Source organism: Durio zibethinus, chromosome 17 (assembly GCF_047325235.1).
Source record: "Durio zibethinus cultivar Kanyao isolate XHJ-2024 chromosome 17, ASM4732523v1, whole genome shotgun sequence".
In the NCBI taxonomy this organism is placed as follows: Eukaryota; Viridiplantae; Streptophyta; class Magnoliopsida; order Malvales; family Malvaceae; genus Durio; species Durio zibethinus.
In genome coordinates, this window is record NC_143178.1 from 24,363,184 (window position 1) to 24,383,790 (window position 20,607).

Below are 20,607 nucleotides of genomic sequence, written 5' to 3' on the forward strand. Positions count from 1 at the left end.
TGAATTCAATTATTTTTATTTAAATATTTATATGAATGTACATGTGTGATTCAGAAATGATAAATGTTAACGTGATAAATGAGATAAATGAAGTTTAAATATTTTTTAAATGATAATTAATAAAATATAAATTTTAAAAATGATGAATAAAGATAAAATATTATACAAAAATTATAAATTTATTATGCAATTTAACATATATATATTTATGAAACACTCCCATGAGTTCGATAAATTTTCATTTCTCATCTTTTACTCTTTCTAATTCCTAACGCTATTCGATTATAAATTTTTTAATAAATGTTTGCAATACATTATAATTTAGCAGCATGTTAAGGGTATTTTCATGGCAAATGACAGGCAGGCATAGTAACAGAAACAGCAAGACATTCAAGGAGAAGGAAACAGGCAAAGTTGAACAATATCAAAATGTAGAAGCTGAAACATTTTCCAAGTTGCTATAATAAAGAGAACTGTGGCTTCAAAAACAAGAGCAGCTCCTGGAGGATTTTTTTTTACCAGGTGCAAAAAATTTGTCCTTCCAGAGGGTGTTTTGACCTATAAAAAGATAAAAAAGGAAAAAAAACTGTGTTGATCTTCAAAACAGGTTGACAGATAAACCTAAACTCAGTTTTGAAGAACCTAAACCCTGATTGCTGCTTGTTGAATTCTGTGGTGCTGCGTTCGACTGCTGAGGAGACTCTGAGAAAAAGAATTATGAACATTCTAATTTCTTGGATTTCCTTTGTTTTGGCTCACATTCTTCCCTATCACCAACATGTTGCCCTAGCTTTCCTGTTTTCTTTGTTGTCTTCTACGGTAAACAAGCATACCTGGTTTCTTCTTTTCCTTCTCTTCCTTGATCTCTTGCTCCATGATGGCTTGTTCAACACCTTCTGCACTAATATTTGGCTTCATTTTTAGATCATTCTCCATCTGCTCTTTTCCTTTGGATCTTTTCAAATCAACCGAGACAGTTTCTTCCTGAGTTCTTTCATTGATCTCCTTCATTTCTTTCACCTGAGCTTCGGTTAGCACCTGAAGAAGTTCCAAAGGAATAGCCGCAGGGTCAAGCTCCAAGCAGCCCTTAGGAGGAGCATTTAGACCTTCTTGACCTGTGATCAAATGAGAAGGGACCTGATGAGAGAACCGAAACAACTCTTTTCTTGGAATCATCCAGGTTTTGCTTGGTTCGGACTGCATCTGGAACACTGTCTTGAAGCCAGGCACCTTGACAAGTGGAGCAACAGCAACTCCTTTTTGCTCATTGTAATCTTCAAGCACCTGGACCATGTCATATTTGTGTATCACTTCATCAGCCGTGAGCTCATTCCAATCAGAGGACCAGTTCCTATAGAGAGCCCAAACATCTCCCTTTCTAGGATATATTTGAATTGCTCCTTTTCTGCCTTTTGACCACTTCACCTTGTGTGAGAAAGAATTGAGAGACATATTAACTTTATGTTTGCCTATCCAGAAATTCCCACTAGTTTTGTAAAAGCCAGAGTCAATCCAGTTCAGTGGAGCCAGTTCCAAGTTGCTTTTAGAATTAAGCCAACTCATCCGCATTTTGAATGGTTTTAATGATATCACACTGTGAATCATTGCATAATAACGAGGCATCCCATCATCATCATCATAAGCAGCCCAAACCTGGTTCCCACCGAATGACTTCTCTGTACGATCCTTGTCAAAATCATAAAAATCTGGATCTGGAACATTCATGGCCCTAGGAACAAGTTCCTCTGTAGCATCTGTAACAGAAACAACATCAGAATGGACAGTGTAAGACTCTTTGGGCTGAATGCTAGACTTGATATCAACAAACTCCATGGATTTGTTTTCATCAAATTTCATCCTTAGAGCATCTTTTCCATTTCCTTTATCCTTCTCATCCATCCCCTTATCAAAAGACTTCGGTTTATTTGATGGATTTGATAGAGAAGCTGGGTTGGATGAATTTAGTTTGCTGATATGTTTCCTAGCCATCTGCATCAGCATATTCCGAATTTCCTCCTGTGACGGCTCCCTTACGCTATTACTTCTAGAGATCCCAGCAATATTCATCCTTCCTGTTTCGAAACCATTCTTTTGAAAACTAGAAGTGCTAGCCCTTTCATTTACTACAGGCATGTGATTTCCCTTTCCTCTTTCATCTCTGTGCCTCTTCTTAGGTCTGTGTTTTTTAGCTGCAAAACTGGAAACAGAACCTGTGGATCCAGTACTTAAACCTGCATCTGTTTTCTGAGATGGGTGAAATTTCTTCAGCAGGCTTTCCTCTCTCATGGTACCTGTTTGTGACTCTTTGTGCCTGCTCTTTAATGTTTCACTGGCTGAATGATTAACACCAACAGCTTGAGCGGTGAAAGAAGCCGCTGGAGCCACATTTATGTTACTTCCTGATTTATGGAATGCGTCTTTCTGAAAATTTTTTGTAGATGAATGCAAGCCAGAAAATCTCCATCCTCTTGTGTCATGAGCCTGATGAAACCTCTGTTGCTGCATGAAGGCAGACATTGGAATATACTTACTACTTCCATTTATAGGTGGGTCTGGTGTCTCAACAGCTAAAAATAACATGCCACAGAAGACACAAGGAAGATTCAAGTTGACATAAACCCTATAGTACTCATAACGCATCTTACAGGAATTGCAGGTTGTCCAAAAAGTATCAGTTCTTTCTGAGTGAGGAGGAGCAGGTTTGGAATAGGTAGCACCATTCTGATAACTGGTGTTTGAAGTATTACCATTGAAGAAATTATGGAAACCATTACGACTGGTTTTCACCGTTGATGATGATGATTGCCCATTTAAAACATTTGTGTAAATGCCCCTTAACTTCTGGTCATAAGCAAGTCTCTTCGCTTTATTAGACAACAAATTCCAAGCTTCAGATAGAATTTTGAAGGCCCCGTCTGCACCGACGGATTTATTTTTGTCAGGATGAAGAATGAGTGCCAGCTTCCTGTAATGCTTCCGAATTGTGTCCTCATCAGCATATGGATGAACACCCAGCACCCTGTACCAGTCAACTTCCCCATTCATCTTTTTATCTGCAAATATGTAAATGTCCAGAGTTGCAAGCAACTGAGAAAGACCATCAAGCTCAGGATACAAGTTTTGAGCCTTCAAAGCAAATCTTTTGGCCCCAGCAGCATCCAACTCCGCAAGTTTCTTCTCAGCAAGCTCTTTAGCTCTGATGGCCTCATCTTTGTTGCAATCCATTTTAGTTAAGCTACTGACTCTCCGTTGGCTTGCTATTTCCTACTTCAGTTTATTACCTGAATTTGTCAGCCAACACAAAACCAGAAAAGATTCAAACATTTAAAAATCTAAATCAAATTCAAGATTTTCCCATGCATTAGAAGACTGTGATTAATTGTGCAAGACACCAAGTGGTTGTTGAACCCAATATAAGGAAACTTCTTCAGCAAGAATGGAAATGACACGAAGTTTTGCTGGCTTGCAACTCAAGTTAAAAATAATAATGAATGCTTCTTGAGATGAATCAAACTCCATATACTCAAAAAATTCTTAACTGAGACTCTAATGACTGAAATAACAAAAATGCATGGGAAGGTCATTCCTTTCAAACTCAACAAATTTGAGCTTAATAGATTTGAAATATTGCATAAAATGTGATCAAAATGCCAGTAAAAAGTACAAACAAAAAGCAATAATAAGATTAATCAAATTCCAATTATTCCAAAAACTCTTATCTGGAAATCTATTAACTAAAATAATGTAAAAACATGCAGGAAAGGCATTCATTTAAGACTCAATGAAATTGGCCACTGAACTTCCATAAAAAGCATACATAGATTTGGAAACAAACACATTGCAGAAAATTTTTTTATCCGAGAATCTATTAACTGAAAAAAAGAAAAAAGCGCGGAATAACCATCCATTAAAGCTCAACGAACTTATGTACCAAATTTTCAAAATAATCAAAAAAGATTTGGAAACAACACACTGCATAAAATATCTTTCTCTAGAATCTATCAACGAAAATAACGAATAACGAGCAGAAAGCCATTCATTTTAAATCTTAACGAATTTGAATACCGAATTTTCAAAATAAGTAGATTTATTTGGAAACAAGACGTTGTAAAAAAAAAATCGTTATCTTAGAATTTATTAATTAAAATAAAAAAAAAAAGACACGCGGAAGATCATTCCTTTTAAATCTTAACGAACTTGAGTACCGAACTTTCAAAATAATTATAACAGATTTCAAAACAACACATTGCATAATGTGATCACAATGCCATATGGTTGCTGAGAACAACACAACAACTGAAAAGAAAAACTCGGAATCTATTAAGTTGCAAATTCAAATGGCTATTGCAAAGTCCTTTTCATCATTTTATCCCTCCAAAATTTTCTTCAAGAACCAAAACAGATCACAATTCAGTTTTGCCTCTTAAAACCCTGAATTCTCAGTTGTTAACTTTCAGGCTTTCACTTCAAACAACAAAACCAAACACCCTTAAACCAATTCCAAATTGAATGAATGATTATAATTTAAAAAGCAAACCAACAAAAGAAATCAAAAAACAAAAAAACAAGTTTACCAATTAACCTCAAGTTTGCCTAAATGAAAGAAACCAACAATTCAACGGAGTATTTGAATTGCCAGAAACTTCAGCCAATAGTTACACATTTGACATTCTAATTTGCCTTACTTCAGTGATCATTATTCTGATTAAAACACCAAAAAGTCTATCAGAAGTTCACAATCATGTCTGCAAATATGATTTAAAAAAAAAAAAAAATTGCATGCAAAGCAAAATGAAAAGAGTATACTAAAAATGCAAAGAAAATAAAAAGTGGAAAGGAAAACTACCCAATTCAATCTGGAGTAGGTCATTGCAAAAATCCCAGTTCAGTGTTGATTTTTGCCTATTTTTTAACCTGAAACATAATAAAAAAATAAAAACCCCAAAACCTGAATTTTGAGAAATCTTAATTAGTGAAATAATAATATACTATTTATTTAATGGGCATATGAAAAAAAGTACATTTTCTATTTACTTATATAGGCATAAACCAAAGCATTGTATAAGGTTAACTATGGTTCATTTTTAACTATAGTTAATGGAAACATTGCTATTTGGCTGAAAAAGGAAGCAAATTTAATTAGAACTTATCCTCGTTTAATAAAATTTTTTGTTCATGTTTTTCTAAATTTGGTGCTGAGTAAGGTGTAATGCTGTAAAATAATTGAGCTTGTTCATGAACTTAATGGTCAGAGCCAGCACTCATTTACATTAGGATTTATAATCTTCCCTTGTATGACAGAAATCTTTGGATTCTGTTATTGAAAGAAGAATCCAATTGTATGTCACTGATTGGGAGAGTGGAATCACATTTGAATTTGGTTGCCAAAAATGTCTGTAGTAGCCTAATTTTGGCTATGGTTACCATGAATGGAGGGTGCAGAACATAACTAATCACATGCTCTCTAAAAGGCATCTTATTCATAGATAGAAGGTTGCCTTGCATACTTGGTTACATTTAAAATTTCCCTTTTGGCTTCCATTTTTTCTGGCAATGTGAATTATAATCCACCAGATATGGAATTCTTTGATTTTTATTGCTATTTGGATGAAAATTTCAACCAATATGGCCTGCTGTATTAAGCTGTATGAATAGCTGTTAGATCATTAGATTGGATACTAGATAATACCATACTTTTTTGCAGTTTCTGTCATTGAAATGGGATTTCTTGTGAGTTCATCGTCAGTGCAAAACAATCTGGCTTATTTTGGTGCTTCTCATGAAGCATAAATTGTTAGCAAAATGAACCTTGTTGATACGACTTGGAAATAAAGACTGGCCCCGTATTGCTGTTTGGACCTGTTTCTGCAGATGCATTATGGTTGAGAGCATTCATAATCCACGGAATCCGAACTAGAAAATCTGAAGCAAATTGTATTTCATCAAAGGTACTGTCTATTTTTGTTATACATAGTGATTCCACCCTTCATTAAGTTGTAAAACTTTCAGTGATAAATAATGGAGACAACCACGGTTCAAGCAGCCCCAGAAAAGAATGATTCTTCATTTGTACACTGTTGAGTGTTGACCTAATAAAGCAAGGAAAGAAATCAAGCACAAGGAGTGACAAAGCCGAGTTGGCCATTCAGACTACAAGAAAGGTGTTGCTTTGTTCTTGACATTTATCATTTATAAGTGGGAAGTTTTTAACAATGCTAATTGCCGGCTTTCCTCAAGTATGCTAATAAGCTCAGTCCAGCCACAACTGCAGCCCCGGCTGCAACAGCACTGTATGCAGCAGCCCACGCATCAGACTGAGCATAATCCAAGCTTCCCGAACCAGAACCCCTTCGTCGACTTTGTGTTCCTGAATAATCTAAATGCAATCTCAAACCCTGCAAAAGTCAATCATACAGATGCCTTAATTGAACTGATAAACCCAATGAAGTTTTCACTACCATAAATCAGATGCTAATTTACAAGTCTAACTGAGACTTGGGAACATAAAATCTGCAAAAAGGATTAGACCTTTCAAGGTTTCCAATCAAATTAAGGAGAAAAATGAAAAAACTAAAATGTGGAAAGTTACAAATCGTACTCTAATGCCTAATGCCGCCAATATCCATTGCAGCTTTAGACTTGAGTTCAACATGCATATCTGTCAAACACTATTATTTTGAATTTTACAAGTTTTGCTTATGGTTCGACAGTCATATAGTCATAGCCATGTCTACCTTGAAGTGTCAAATTTTAATCATACATAGATATGTTATTATTAGGGAGTCAGTAAATTCCACTGTAAAATGCTCCATTAGGTGTACATCCATATAAAGACACGGTTCAATCATACCTTCCACCCAACTAATTTAGCATGCTCCACTGCCGCTGCAAGATCATTGTCTGATGCCAATACAACTTTGTCATGGTCTTCATCTTCATACTGCATAATACACCCACCAATTAGCATACATCAAATGCCCATGGTCTTCATCTTCATTATAAACTAATAACTTTTTTCTAAAAACCTACCAGAATTTGAGGCACCCTATTCCTGTCTATGTCATCCTCCAGCCTCTGAAGGATTGCAGTTATTAGATCAGTCATACTCCGTGTATCTGTATCCAAAAGCAACAAGCAAAAAACTTATTAAATACAATTTTTCTGGATACAATAGTAGGTATAAATGCAGGGTGTTGATGAAGAATTAGATCCCTGCTATAATATCTCCTGAACATAATGCTCAGCAAATGTGGAAAATGGCCTGCGGCTGCACACTAGAAAAGTGCTTCCGAAGCAGCAGTGCTAACCAATTGTAAATCACAAATAGATATTAACCATAAGATCAGAACTTGGACCAAAAAAAAGCGAAGGATCAATTCTTGAAGATAGTATCATTTATAAGTTAACTTGCCAATTTGATTAGGCTGCATAATTTTGACAAGTGAAAAGACAACCAACACTTGCACATGTGCCACATGCAAAAGAAAGGACCATATATTCATGGAATTGCTAGCTCATGAGTAGAAAACGGTAGCATACCACAAGTGAATCTATGCATTCGGCCCCTTTTATCTTGTATTTTGAAACCAAATGTATTTGGCATATTGGATGAAGGATAGGGAAGAGATCTCCCTGTCTCTGCTCCATCAGAAGGCAGCTTCAACGAATTATCACTGAAACATCACTAGCAATAAGTTAGAAAACAGTAATGGCACAAATCATAACTGTATAATCAGAGAAATATCAACATAATAAACCTTCGTGTCTCATCATCATCTTCATTGGGAGGTAAGGCCATTGCAGAATCCCAAAATTTTTGCATCATTGATGTGGCAGCCTCATTATTGATTCCAGAAGTACTCCCAACCTAGTTATTGAAGAAAATGTTTGAGACCATAACAAAAAACATCGTGAATTGCCAAGGGAAATAGAAAAACAAAAAAAATCATATTCTTCTTAGAATTCTCAAATCAATCTACAACAATATTTAAACATGTTTATTTCATATCAATCTACAACAACATTTAAAGAAGTTTATTAAGTACTTTGGAATAAATATTCATACACTAAAACACTTATCCTGTAAGACTACTTCAAGAACACCATAGTCTTAGAATGATACTGACTTGGCTTACTGTGGCAATAGCGGCATGTGTAATGTGGATTACATCAACAACAGCAACTATCTCTCCATCTGCACCCAACTATAGAAACTTATTAAGAACTAGTTCAATGTACATACAACACTATATTCTTTAAAAGGTAGTAATTCATATCACCTCCATCTACCACAGGAAGGTGCAAAAATTTCCGATCATGCATGGTATGCAAAGCATCAACAATGGGCGTGTCAACTGTTGCACATTCTGGGTTAGGAGTCATGACCTATACATCAAATCAAAAGTCAAATGATTAGAACTCAAGAATGTGCTTATTCTAGAGATTAAAAATTGATAAGCTACTGCTAAAGTGTGTAAGGTCAAGTCATACGAATAAAATTCTGCTGACATAAAAAAAAAAAAAAAAAAAGATCCAGGCAAATACCTTCTCCACTAGAGTAGTCTCTGGAGGCAGATTTTGTGCTATTACTCGCATCAATATATCCTTTGAACTGCCAGAAATTCAAAGGCATACGTTAGAATATTCACCATCGACAACTGTAACAATTAAAAATAATAAAAACAGCTTGATAATACTCCTTCCTTCCCTCGCTCAGCAACATATTGAACAATGTTGAATTGCAATTTGATTCAATAGAGACTCACGTTAGAATCCCTCGTGGTTTGTTCTCAACTGTCACAACTGCAGAGTTTAATCGAGATTCAAGCATCTTTTTTGCAGTCACTAGAACTGTTTCATCTGGTGAAACTGTTACAATCCTGACAGATAGGCATTATGTCAAGCAAAGCTACTCATATTATCATGTATGAACAAAATATCACGAATAGAGGTTGCATAAAGGACCAAATACATATAAATCTCTCTCTATATGTATATATAAAAGAAAGTATTACCTACTTTGGATTGTCAGTAATAATCGTAGACAGTGAGGGCTTGAACATACGCTCTCGAAGTGTTTCAATGAATGTATTATGACCTGTATATCACCCCCAAAAAATAGCTCAGACTTAAAACTGGTCTGCTGATGGCTAAACTAAAAACAGAAAATGAATAACACAAGGACCGAAAATAAAAGAGTAAAAGGCACAAAAAAAAAAAAAACAACTCCATTGAAGACAAAAGAAAACATTATCCACCAACCAGACAAAGATGTTCCCCAATTTTTTTCTACACCTTCAACAGCTGCAGCAATAGCTTTTCCCTTTTCAGCTGCCCTTTCCATTCGAGCAATCGCATCATACAAACACTTAGCTATATCGAGTAAAGCAATGACTTCCCCATTCTCTACAACGGGCAAGTGTCTAAATTTTCCTGTTTATAATGATATCAGAACAACATTAGAGGGTAAGATATGAGAAAATACATCACATAAAAGGGTGGTTGTCCATCACAAAAGGCCAACCTTGCACCATCTTCTGGAGTGCCTCCACAGCAAGAGTGTCATAAAGAACAAATACAGGGTTCTTAGTCATTACTTTGGAAACCGGAGTCTCCTCCAGATTAAGTTCCTGAGCAATCACTCTTGTTGCTATGTCCTTCAGACATAAAAATGAAAATCAATAAATAAGAGACATCATGGTTATAGTTCATTAAAGGTCCGAATGCAGTGAGCAGGCAAGACACTCCCCCCCCCCCCCGGGGCCAAAGAATAAATAAATAAGAAGAAAGAACGTTCTTCATGCAAATGTCAAATCCAAAATGCCTGAGAGAGCATGGTTTAAGATATCATATCAGAGTGAAGAAATTAAATCAGGTAGTTATCTCCACTTGTTTTGATATTTATGCGTAAAGGAATTTGTTATAGTCTACGAGGATATAAGTTATACCTTGTCTGTGAGGATCCCACAAAGTAATGCATTAGAGTCAGTAAGCAATAACGCATCAACTCTACGAGCAGCCATCCTACGGCAAGCCTCATAAATGCTTGTACTCTCAGGTACCGTCAGAGCCTTTGACAGCCGCAACCTCTTCACAGTACGCTCTCCTGCTAGTCCCCTTTCCACATGCAAGTTGAAACAAAAAGTCCCATTAACACTTCTTTGAAGATGAAATTTACATTAGTTAGAATCTGCAGCCATTTGTCATCACTGATTTGACAGAATGTACACATATAAAATAAGAATTTTCACAAATTATTACTGACTGCTTTGAATTTTCACCAATTAGCAAGATTAATAGAAAATAAATGTACACGATCCACTGTCTTTGCAAGTTGCTATCCAATAGCAGCTTCTACTCTTCCAGAATTAAAATTTCAAAAAAAAAAAAAGAGGTCAAACATATTTTAAAAAGAATAAAATAGGTTCATGTTCAAAGCAGTGCAACTGGAAGAGAAAACATATTGTTCCAACCCTTCAACTTTATTTAAGTACCTGTGTTAAATACATATCCGTCACTTCAACGTGTGCATATCCTTATCAATATGAGAGTATGACCCTCCGAATAAAAGGAAAAAAATTGAATGCGATGTTGGACACGTTGCCAAGCAACATAGGCAACACATACAAGATAGAGAGGAAAATGAAGATTATGGTTGCTAAATTTTTTTAACTCACATCCTTTTGAATATACCTGTCCACACCCTTTTCCTTTACATAACTCACACTTGCAACGCAACATTGAAGAGCTAACACCAAGTTTTAAACGCAGAAACATTTGTAAAGAATCATCCAGAAGCAACAGACGAATTTTCCAATGGGCAGTTTTGAAGTAGTTAAGATTATGCAAGCAGTAGCAATTAAAGTAAAGATTCCTTTCAAAAACAACTAAAAAAATACTAGTTATATAATTTATAGTCTTTCTTCAATTCAAATTCAATGATTCTTTTTCTTAATAAAACTCCAACAAGCCTTTTACACATCATAACCAGACCTGACAATCTAAAACACGACACCATGATACGACATGAACACCATACAAACAAGAGACATGAAAATAATACAGTTTAAAATTTTAGCAATAACTACATAAGAGTTTAATAAAATAAAAAATATATATTTTATGTTTTCACGTCCACACGAATTTTAATAGGCAATTTTCATACAAAGCATGATAAGAATATATGAATTTCAGTATTTTACACAACACGAATACACGAATCACCAGGCATAGTCCTAAAATTTTCCTTATCCAAAACTTCAATAATTCTGTAAAATTCAAGTCAAACTAGTATGTTTTAATAAAGATAAAAAAAATGAAACATAAGATTTGAAATGAAAAACTTACATAGGACGAGAAGATGGTAAGAGTTTTCGGCCGGAGTCGGAACCTCCATTATCCAATGTTTTTTTCCGGCCTGAAGAGAAGTTCACCACTGATGAACTTCGCCTCCATGAACCACTTTGACTTGCCATCTCCAGTCCCTGATAAACGCATACAATTTCCAATTTTCACATATGAAACAAAAACGAATAGAAACAAATCAACAAAATAAATTAACAACTTACAAGAGGTAGAAACTTATTTGATTTCTACGTCAAATCAGGTGATTACAATCAAACCGCTAAAAACCTATTAAATTTGCAGGCTTTGCAGCTCGATTTATTGATTAAACAAATTGAGAACAGGTGAAGCGGGAAAATGAAGCGATTTGGAAAACAACAAGAACTGAGGACTCTCTGTTTCAAAAAAGCGCGGGGAAGTTCTTCGAGTTTCGAGATTTTGACGAGAAAAAAGGAACAATCTTCGATCGGAATTCGGTCGGGAAACTTGGATTTCCCGGCACCGACAGGAAAGAGGGGAGAGAATAAAGAATAGGGAGACGAAAACCCTAAGAAATGGGAAGGCATGAAGATTTCGGGGAAGTGTAACCAATCAGATTCTCCCACGTGGACTCTAATAAACTGAAATTGCTCCAATTTGACGGGATTTTCTGGGCCTTCCAATTTTGGCGAAGGCGGTTTGGAATTGCGATTGTAACTATATTACATAATAAGTAATAAAGTTAATTACAGTAATTACATCTTTGACCTTACTGTAATTATCATTTATTTTATGTTTTAAGTTCAAACCACCTTTATTTTGTTTTTTTTAGTCACATTAATTAATATTTTTTCCAACATATTAAAATTTATTGTATTAATTGTCAAATATTATATTAATATAAAAAAATTATAAATATTATTTTAATTATTTAAAAAATATTCCCATTGATGCAACATATCAACACGTGAATGCAAAAAATTTTGGAATTAAACATGTTTAGAAAGGATTTTTGGTTTTGAAAATTCAAAATTTTATCCTCACCATTTTAGCTTTTTTAAAAAATATTTAAATCTCGATAAAATAATGATAACCTTTACTTATAAAGACACATTCTATTTCTTAATTATTAAATATGAAATAATTTTTTTCTTCAATAAAAATATTCATTCGATCGATTCGATTAATTTTAAATCAAATTATTTATAACTAAATTAATTAAATTATTTTATTTTTTTTATAAATCAAACCAAATTTATTAATTTTAAAAATTAACTAATCAAATTTAATTTGATCAATTTAATTAAGTTTTTTAATTAATCAAATAATAAATATATTTAAATTAAATTTTATTTTAAACTCTTAATTTCTCATATTTTAAATAAATTAAATAAAATTATTTAGCAAAATATTCAAATAGAAAAGTATTATGTTAAAAATTCTAATAACTTACGAAATAAAATAATCTATTTTATGTATTTTTTATTTTATATTTAAATTAAAATTTTGATTAATTCAATTTTTAAATTGAATTAATCAAAAATCAAAATTTTTTAAAAATCATTTTTATTTATCAATTATTAATTCAATAATCAATCAATCAACTGAATTAAATTGATTCGATTAATTAATTCAATTAAAATCGTATTATAAAAACCCTAACCAATTTTTTTATTTATAGTTTTAAAAGGAGGAGGATTTATCTCTTTTTTTTATTATTATTATAAGGTCAAATATGGGAAAGCAAAGATGAAAAATCCAACATAAATACCTTTTAGCGGGCAAATTTGTTTCTAAACTTTGTGACTAGCACAAAGAGCATGGATGGTGATGGTCCAATTTGGATTTTTTTTTTTCTTTCTATTTCTTTTCCATTTTCTATATATATAAAAAACTAAAATTGAAATGCCAAATGGATGAGACTGTATGTCAGATGAGTCATCCATCAAATTATTCGAATGTTAATAATTTTAATCTATCTTAGTTGACTTGGTAATAATTAAATAACTAAAGCATGATTATAATATGAGGTATGGTTGACAGTCAGCTAATGATAATGATTAATGTATAAGTATGAATATGAAATTTAACTCAAGTGATTTATATAATTATTTTTTAAAAATAATATTTAATAAATTTAATATTTAAAATTTTATATATGCAATTTTTTTTTATTTTATATTATTATCTCTTCTATATTAAAAAAATAGCTTACAAGCACCAATTCCATTAGAGCCAAAGATAAGGCTTGGTTTCGAATTTTGACACTCGGGTCAAAGAAGAGATGTTTTACTGATTATTCTGGGATAAAAATTTAATAATTACTGAAGTTTTTATAATTTTATTACAATCAATTAATCCTTAAAATATTTAATTAACTTCATCGATTCAACTTTTATTAAATAAAAATTGATTAATCGTTAACTTTTATTTTTATCTCATCAAAGACTCAATTAAGATAAAAATAAATATTTAAAAATTTAATTGATCCAAAATAAAAATTAAAAATTTAATTGATTATAATAAAATATCACGAACTTAAATTATTAAAAGAATTTTACTGAGGACTTTTTTAACATTTTGTTTTTTTTTTTTTTTTTTACAATGGGGAGATGCTTAACCCAATTGGATAGCTTTCTTTTATCACTATATATTACTGGTTGCATTTCTTTGAACGAAAGAAAGAGACCTTCGCATAAGAATTTGGTCCTAATTTGAGATTTCCCAGACTTCAGTTAAAAAAAAAAAATTAATGAACTTTGCCTAGAACATTAGAAAAAAAAAAAAAGAACACATTTTAATGTAATTAAATTTATTAATTCGTGTATTTACGTGTAAAATATTAAAATTTATATAATCATATTATATTTTACACAAAAATTATATATTAAAATTCGAATTAATACGAAAACGTGAAAAATATTTTTTTTATCTTATTAAATTTATATATAATTATTGTTAAAATTTTGAATTATATTATTTTCATTTTTTTTTATCATATTCGTATCATATTACATTATCATGTTTTAAATTAACAAATCTAAATAGGTGTTAGATGCTATTGTCGATGCTTTCATTGAAAGAAAAGAATTTCCTCATACAAGGAGCCTCTATCTTTCCTCTGATCTGTAGGAACGTTTGCACTCTAGGCTTCTATATTCAAAGCATCCCAAAGCAAAAGTATCAAATTAACTAGCTAGCTTTTCTTTTCCATAACATTGCCCATAAATGTGCTCCATTGCATTCTTGAAATCATTCTTGTTCGTTGCCTTGACTGTTCAGTTTCAGTGACACTGTTGCAGCGGAGTTAAGGGTCGATCAGCAATGCTCGATTGGGCACCGATTCTGATAGGGCTATTGCTCTTCATACTGCTCTCCCCTGGCCTCCTCTTCCAGCTTCCAGGGAACACCAGGACAGTGGAATTTGGCAACTTCCAAACAAATGGGAAAGCCGTTATGATCCACACACTCCTCTTTTTTGGTCTCTTCACCATTCTCATCTTGGCACTCGGCATCCACATCTACACTGGCTAAATTTTTGTATGCAGAAACCATTGATCACTGATCATCATATGATCAGACCTTGGTTTCACATTATATTTTTAAAAAAATTTTTAGATTTTTTTTCTATATAGTTTGGTTGTGTTTCAATCACTCCTTTGGGATTTCATCATCTCTGTCCCCTGTAGAAACTGCGTAGTAATTTTCTCTTATATTTTCAAAATGTTATGGTTTTGTTTTGGGATTGAACTTCAATGATGAACGCTGCACCGAATTAAGGTATTTTTGGCATAGTTATGTTTTTTTTTTTTTTTTTCATTTTGTAAAAGTTGTTATTTGTTGTAATCGAAATTGGATAAACTTAAATTAAATTTTTTAGTTGAAGTTTGTAAAATTTTTTTAAAAAATGATTTAATAAAAATTTTAATAAAAAAATTCAAACCGATAGATCAATAAAATTCAATATGAAAATTAATAATTCGTAAAAAAATTATTTATAATTCAAATTTGATCGATACTTATTGAATGTTAAAAATTTTATCAACATTTTTATTAAAAATATCTATTTGAAAATATATCTCAAAATTTATTAAAATTTTTATAAATTTTGTAAACTTGATTTATGTAATGAGATATCAAGAGTTTTTAATCTATCAATTTTAATTTTTTATTTTAATTTTTATTTAATTATTTTTAATAAAAAAATTTCACAAATTTTAATTAAAAATTTTTATCTAAATCTTTCCCATTGAAATTTACCGGAATTTCAGTTTAAATTGGGATCTATTATTGGTTTTTTTTTTAATTTTTTATTTTGAGGATAGGGATTTCAATTCTTTGAGTTTGAGCCGAAAATATTTACAGTTTATTATTGAATCAAATGATGTAATCATTATGTTTAGGCAAATTAAAATGTATAATATTATATTCTAAAAAAAAAAGAATAATATTATATGTAAAAAGGTATAAACATAAATTAACTCAAGTGTAATAAAACTTTATTAATATTTATATAAAAAAAATAAAAATAACACATTACAATTGTTTTCTACAAGCATTTTAAAATTTTTTATTATCAATATTATAAAATATATTTTTTAACAACCAACATGCATATTTTATTATTTATATTAAATTTTAATTAAATAAACTAATTTCACAATGAAAATAGCTTAAAAATAAATTAATTACTTCATTCAATTTCAATAAATAGTAAAAAATTCATCAATCTTAATTCATTTATAATATAAAATCATTAACCAAATTATTTTATTAAAAATTTTTAAATAATAAATACTCTATTACATTCACAAACTATTAAAATAAAAAAATAAAAAGCAATTACTCACTTGAATCTGGGAGTCTTGAAAAAAAAATGTGATTAATTTATTTCTTTAACTTTATTTTCTCTTGTTTCTTTTTCTAAAAGTTCTTATTTCTTATTAAATATATTCTTTGATAATTTTTATTGGATGAAATAGAGAAAACAATTGATGATCATAAAGTGAGATAAAAAAATAACTTTTTTTTGTAAAAACAATTTTTTCTTGAATCAACAAAAAAAAAGGGGGGGAATTCATTTACAATAATAAAGAAAATCAATAAAAAATTAATAAAACAAATAAAAATACAATTCATTTTCTTTCAACTATATAAAAAAAATTAATATTAAAAACAAAAATGCGAAAACTTTTTATAACTTATCCTCTTTTTTACAAACGAATGTATTTTATAAATTATCACAAACTTAAGTTATTAATTTTTATAAATACAAATATATCCTTCGATATCTCGGAATATCGTATTTTCTTAAAAATAAAATAAAAGATTATATTGAAGAATAAGGAATATTTCATTTGAGATTAAGACAACATTATGGGTTAAGACAAAAACTTTTTTGGCATTCTAGAATAAAGGGATGGAAAAATTAGTTATTGAGTCATTATCAATACAATTTATTTAAGAGTAAATAGCTTAGATTATTACCATGACAATGGTAAAATAGAGTCAATCAACACTATATAACTTAAAATAAAAATTTAACAAAATGGGATTCAAATAAAAAGGAAAGATTAATACATTACAAAAAATATATATATTTTCAAGCGAATTCATTACTAAATCATGAATATAAACAGAATAAAAAATAAAAACATAATCAAGAACAAAAATATAAAAATATAATTTTAAAAAACATTACAGATATGATTTTTTATCATGTAAATTTACTAATTATCAAGATTAGAGGGACTCTTATACTTATGGATCACCATTAGTAAATACGAGGAAGAGATTTCTTATAATTACAACATGGATAAACGAATTTTTTTTTTACAATGGGGGATATCCCTATCCATAATTATATAGGAGAAGACAATTTTTAGATGTTAGGGGAAATTTTCGCATAAAAATTTGTTTACAAATCAATTGTGATTCATATGAGCTAAATCTTTTAATTTATAATTGGATCAAAGAAATAACTTTAATTTAATTAGTTTTTTTTTATCACTATCAAGATGTTTATTTTTATTCAAAACTTGACGATAGGTTTTTATATTATTTAAAAATATTGAATTTTTTATGTATATCATTTTTATCTTTTGAATTGAAAGAAATTCGAATTTGCAATTTTCTTTGGTGGTTAGAAGATAAAATACTTTCATGAATATACAAATAATAATGATTTTGTTTTTATTTTCAGTTATTTTTTTACTTCTTGCACTGGATTCATCAAAATTCTTTTTATTTAATATAGTTTTTTTTATCTTTGATTAATTTTATATTTCTTTTTATGGACCAATAATGAAATATTTATATAGTTTAATATAGAATAAATTGTCCATCATTTTTTAAAGACAGGCGAATTGGTTCAATAATCAATGTTCATTTTTTCATTAATTCTTCTATATTTTGAGCCTTAGCTCCATAAAACAATATGCTACTATTAAAACATTGAAGAATTGAAATCTTAGATCAAAATACTATGTATAGATGGTATGAACTGCCTATATAAAAATGATTGAACAGAATAGGTAAGTCGTCAATCCCTAAAATAGATTATGTAATTATTTATTTATAAGTTATCGATCATATTTTATTAAAAATTTATATTGTATCAATTTATTTTTGTGTGCGTGATATTTATCGAAGCATCTTAAAATTAAAATTTATTTTTTATCTCAAATATTCATTAATAGTATACCATATCTTAATATATTGATGTAATTTTTTTACCATGTGTATATTCCCAAAATGATGGTGTTTTTCAAGAATTAAATTTTGTCATCTTGGACTAATCATTCGTTAGCAGGTATCGATCATCAATTCCTAATAAAATGGATATAATAGTAATTTGCTGGTAACCCAGAGTTTTTACTTGATCCGAGACGTCTGATATATATATCTTTCGGAAGTGATCTATTAATCTACTAATGAGTCTAATGAAAGTTTCATCTATTACTTTATTATGAAGTATTGAAATACTAGATCGGCCCATCCTAGCATAATTACTGAGTTGACTTCGATTGAGTCTTTGATCGGAAAACTTCCAAATTAAAAAACAAGGAGCGGATAATGCTCACACGTTTGCTCGCTCGTATCATGATCGAGAAGGACCCAATATGAATGCAAGCCGTCTCATTTAGTCTTCTTTCTGTGCCCCACGTCCCACCTCCTTTACTCTCTTGTCGCTCTATTTTCTCTTCTCTTTCTCCAAAACTTTCCACATTCTCTTTGCACTTTTCTCTCCCCTTCTTCTCTACTTTTTTTCTTTCTGGCAGAAACAAAAACAAAGGAGGGGCGCAAATGGCAGATTGGGGTCCTGTCTTAGTAGCAACAGTGCTGTTCGTGTTGCTGACTCCTGGACTGTTGCTTCAGATACCTGGTAAAAACAAGGTTGTCGAGTTTGGGAACATGCAAACCAGTGGAGCTTCCATTTTCGTCCACTCTGTTATCTACCTTGGTCTCATTACCATCTTTTGTATTGCCATCGGAGTTCACGTCGACGTTTCCGAATGATCTTAGATTTTGTACCCTTTGTTTCTCAGTTTAGTGGGGTTATTTTTTATGTTGCTATTGTTGTTGATTTCGCTTGATCTGTAATCATGGAATCCGTGTTTGCTATTAAACTTTTCCTCTTTCTTTTGATCTGTGAAATGGTTTTGACCTTGTACTTGAATAGATGAAATGGACCATAGTTTTCATTTCTGATTTGTGGTTTACATTTCCGTTAGGTTTTGGATAGTGATGGCAACCGATCGGGTAGATTTTTTTTGAAGTCTCGATACTCAAATTTTATCTGATTTATTTCAAAATATTAAATTTTATATTTAAATTCAATTTAATTTATATATGTTTAAATTATTTAATTTGAAATTAATAAAATATTAATATAAAATTACATAAATAATAAAATATAATATATATCGCAAGACGAATTTTCATAAAATTCGATCTCCATTTTTTTTTTTTTAAATATAATTTAATCCGAAATTTAACTTTCGATCATACAAGTTAAATTTGAGTTGCTAATCCTAGTTCTTAGTACTTTGGTCCTAAAGTATGTGAATCAAATCAAATTGCATTTTCCTTGACTTACAGCCTTTTTTCATGGCAATTTGGTGTGACATTGACACTCTCCCACCTGTTTTGTTTGTCATTTTCTGGAGAATGATATGCTCCACAAATATCAACTTGGGTTGGACTCTTGGGAAAGTTAAGTCAACAGTAATAGTTTCGCCAGCCTAAAATGATTAGATCTGAGCACAGCTTCAACAAAAGTTAAATTTTGAGAGCCCGTGGTCTTCTCAACAATGGGCTGTCAAATTATACTTCATTGGCAAAGTCCAATAATAAGGCTAAATTGCTAAAGTTGGATTTGAAAAAAAAAAATTGGTAAAACGAGAATTTCTTTCGTCAAACTTTCAAATGAAGTTTAAAATTACGTTGAAATAATTGAAAAATAAAACATTAAATAGAGATTGATACGATTTAATTCAACATTTTGTTCGATTGTATCATAATTCTATAATTAATTCAAATTAAATTTATCATTGGATATAAGATGATAATAAATAATAAATAAACGAATATTCATTCAATTTATTATAGATTTAGATAATTAATAGATTTAGATAAAAATTTACTATTCGTGATAAATTCGGAGTGGATATAGATAGCATTATCTAAATATCCAATATTCAAATCTGTTTAAGTTTTAATGAATAGTAATGGATATTCAAATTTATATCTAAATTTGTTATCCATTTACATATATAAATATATAAAATTTTATACTTGTAGAAAATTTCAGACCTTAAAAAATAATTTTTATTTATCATTAATTAAAAATAAACTTAAATTTTAAATTAAATTTTTATTTTTTTATATTTTGATAAAAAATTTAAATAAACATATTTAGATATTTAAATAAATAGTGCTTGTTTAAACGGATTGGACTTTGGATAATGATATTAAACTTAAACAAATATTCAAACAAATTCATATATTATAAATATTAATTAGATTCGGATATGGATATCTAAAAAATGACAGATATCCACTTCGTTACCATTCTTACATTAGATGAATTGCATTATTGATATTGACTCTAAACTATAAGTACAATTTGTTTCCGAAAAACAAATTATCGTATTGTTAAAATTGGATAGATAAATTATGTTTGATAGGAAAAAAAATTTTGACTGCACTTCGAAATAAAAGTCTAAGATTATGTTTGTTTAAAATTGGTATAAAAGAGATTCAGCATATTTCTAAATATACCCT

General features: G+C 30.5%; 4 protein-coding genes across 5 annotated transcripts; 2 read left to right on the top strand and 2 right to left on the bottom strand.

The window, feature by feature from the left end:
• Positions 1-393: 393 nt before the first annotated feature.
• On the bottom strand, positions 394-5,009 carry LOC111275169 (uncharacterized). Its single transcript, XM_022860339.2, has 2 exons — positions 4,847-5,009; positions 394-3,281 (listed from the first exon to the last, which is right to left on the bottom strand). Exon 2 carries the CDS (start codon positions 3,223-3,225, stop codon positions 787-789), a length of 2,439 nt encoding a protein of 812 aa, XP_022716074.2. The 5' UTR covers positions 3,226-3,281; positions 4,847-5,009; the 3' UTR covers positions 394-786.
• A 905-nt stretch (positions 5,010-5,914) lies between these two features.
• Positions 5,915-12,023, bottom strand: LOC111285051 (CBS domain-containing protein CBSCBSPB1-like). Of its 2 annotated transcripts, none has more exons than XM_022874275.2 (15): positions 11,568-12,023; positions 11,347-11,483; positions 9,948-10,116; positions 9,524-9,656; positions 9,262-9,432; positions 9,019-9,097; positions 8,766-8,879; positions 8,545-8,611; positions 8,280-8,385; positions 8,127-8,194; positions 7,758-7,867; positions 7,540-7,673; positions 7,030-7,115; positions 6,851-6,940; positions 5,915-6,395 (listed from the first exon to the last, which is right to left on the bottom strand). In XM_022874275.2, the coding sequence occupies exons 2-15, from the start codon at positions 11,472-11,474 to the stop codon at positions 6,216-6,218; spliced, it is 1,635 nt and encodes a 544-aa protein (XP_022730010.2). In that variant the 5' UTR covers positions 11,475-11,483; positions 11,568-12,023; the 3' UTR covers positions 5,915-6,215. The 2 variants fall into 2 exon arrangements, 1 of the variants encoding a protein (XP_022730010.2); XR_016329394.1 differs by having other exon boundaries at positions 6,049-6,395; positions 7,030-7,302.
• A 2,436-nt stretch (positions 12,024-14,459) lies between these two features.
• On the top strand, positions 14,460-15,211 carry LOC111289789 (uncharacterized). Its single transcript, XM_022881111.2, has one exon. The coding sequence runs from the start codon at positions 14,647-14,649 to the stop codon at positions 14,854-14,856; it is 210 nt and encodes a 69-aa protein (XP_022736846.1). The 5' UTR covers positions 14,460-14,646; the 3' UTR covers positions 14,857-15,211.
• A 3,249-nt stretch (positions 15,212-18,460) lies between these two features.
• LOC111289797 (uncharacterized) lies at positions 18,461-19,043 on the top strand. The gene has a single exon (XM_022881122.2). It carries the CDS (start codon positions 18,628-18,630, stop codon positions 18,838-18,840), a length of 213 nt encoding a protein of 70 aa, XP_022736857.2. The 5' UTR covers positions 18,461-18,627; the 3' UTR covers positions 18,841-19,043.
• Positions 19,044-20,607: the final 1,564 nt, after the last annotated feature.

Bases quoted from the DNA above. Each gene is read 5' to 3' on its own strand.
- LOC111275169 (XM_022860339.2), bottom strand. From the start codon at position 3,225: ATGGATTGCAACAAAGATGAGGCCATCAGAGCTAAAGAGCTTGCTGAG.
- LOC111285051 (XM_022874275.2), bottom strand. From the start codon at position 11,474: ATGGCAAGTCAAAGTGGTTCATGGAGGCGAAGTTCATCAGTGGTGAAC. The intron at 9,433-9,523 runs GTTGGCCTTTTG...CATTATAAACAG, and splicing joins ACTCCAGAAGATGGTGCAAG to GAAAATTTAGACACTTGCCC. The intron at 8,880-9,018 runs GTAGGTAATACT...CCTATCTGTCAG, and splicing joins ATTATTACTGACAATCCAAA to GATTGTAACAGTTTCACCAG.
- LOC111289789 (XM_022881111.2), top strand. From the start codon at position 14,647: ATGCTCGATTGGGCACCGATTCTGATAGGGCTATTGCTCTTCATACTG.
- LOC111289797 (XM_022881122.2), top strand. From the start codon at position 18,628: ATGGCAGATTGGGGTCCTGTCTTAGTAGCAACAGTGCTGTTCGTGTTG.